A 395-nucleotide genomic window follows, 5' to 3' on the forward strand; every position below is an offset into this window, starting at 1 on the left:
AGAGCTGCCCCGCTCAACCTCTTCTTCTGCATTGCAGAAAAGAAGAAGGAAGGAAAGGACAAAAAGAAGAGGAAGGCAAGTACTTCTTCCTCTGAGACAGCATCTTCATCCACCAGCTCCTCCTCGTCTTCCTCCTCCTCCAGCTCCTCTTCTGACGATTCCAGTGACGGTGACTCCAAAACGAAGAAGAGTCGACACAGCAAAAAAAAGCGAGCAAAACAGAAAGACAAGAAGAAGAAGAAGAAGGGGAAGAAAATAAAGAAGAAATCAAAAAAGAAGTCAAAGGACAGGGCGAAGGAGGAGAAAGCCAAGGAAGAAGTGATGCCCGGGCCCTCGCTGGAGCAGTGGCAGAAGGAATCACCGGCGGACTCCGGACCAGGTAACAATGGTGCTGC

At 49.6% G+C, this 395-nt stretch overlaps 1 protein-coding gene across 1 annotated transcript in view; it reads left to right on the forward strand.

Moving 5' to 3' along the window:
• LOC104514092 (ADP-ribosylation factor-like protein 6-interacting protein 4) overlaps positions 1-379 on the forward strand; it is a gene marked incomplete at its 3' end in the record, with an annotated part of 839 nt that extends 460 nt beyond the window's left edge. Inside the window, exon 2 of the mRNA XM_010157641.1 lies at positions 38-379. Within this exon, the coding sequence (XP_010155943.1) occupies positions 38-379 (342 nt within the window). The remainder of the gene's footprint in view (positions 1-37) is intronic.
• Between the last annotated feature and the right edge of the window lie 16 nt (positions 380-395).

This window comes from Eurypyga helias, unplaced genomic scaffold (genome assembly GCF_000690775.1).
Source record: "Eurypyga helias isolate BGI_N326 unplaced genomic scaffold, ASM69077v1 scaffold31498, whole genome shotgun sequence".
Lineage (NCBI taxonomy): Eukaryota > Metazoa > Chordata > Aves > Eurypygiformes > Eurypygidae > Eurypyga > Eurypyga helias.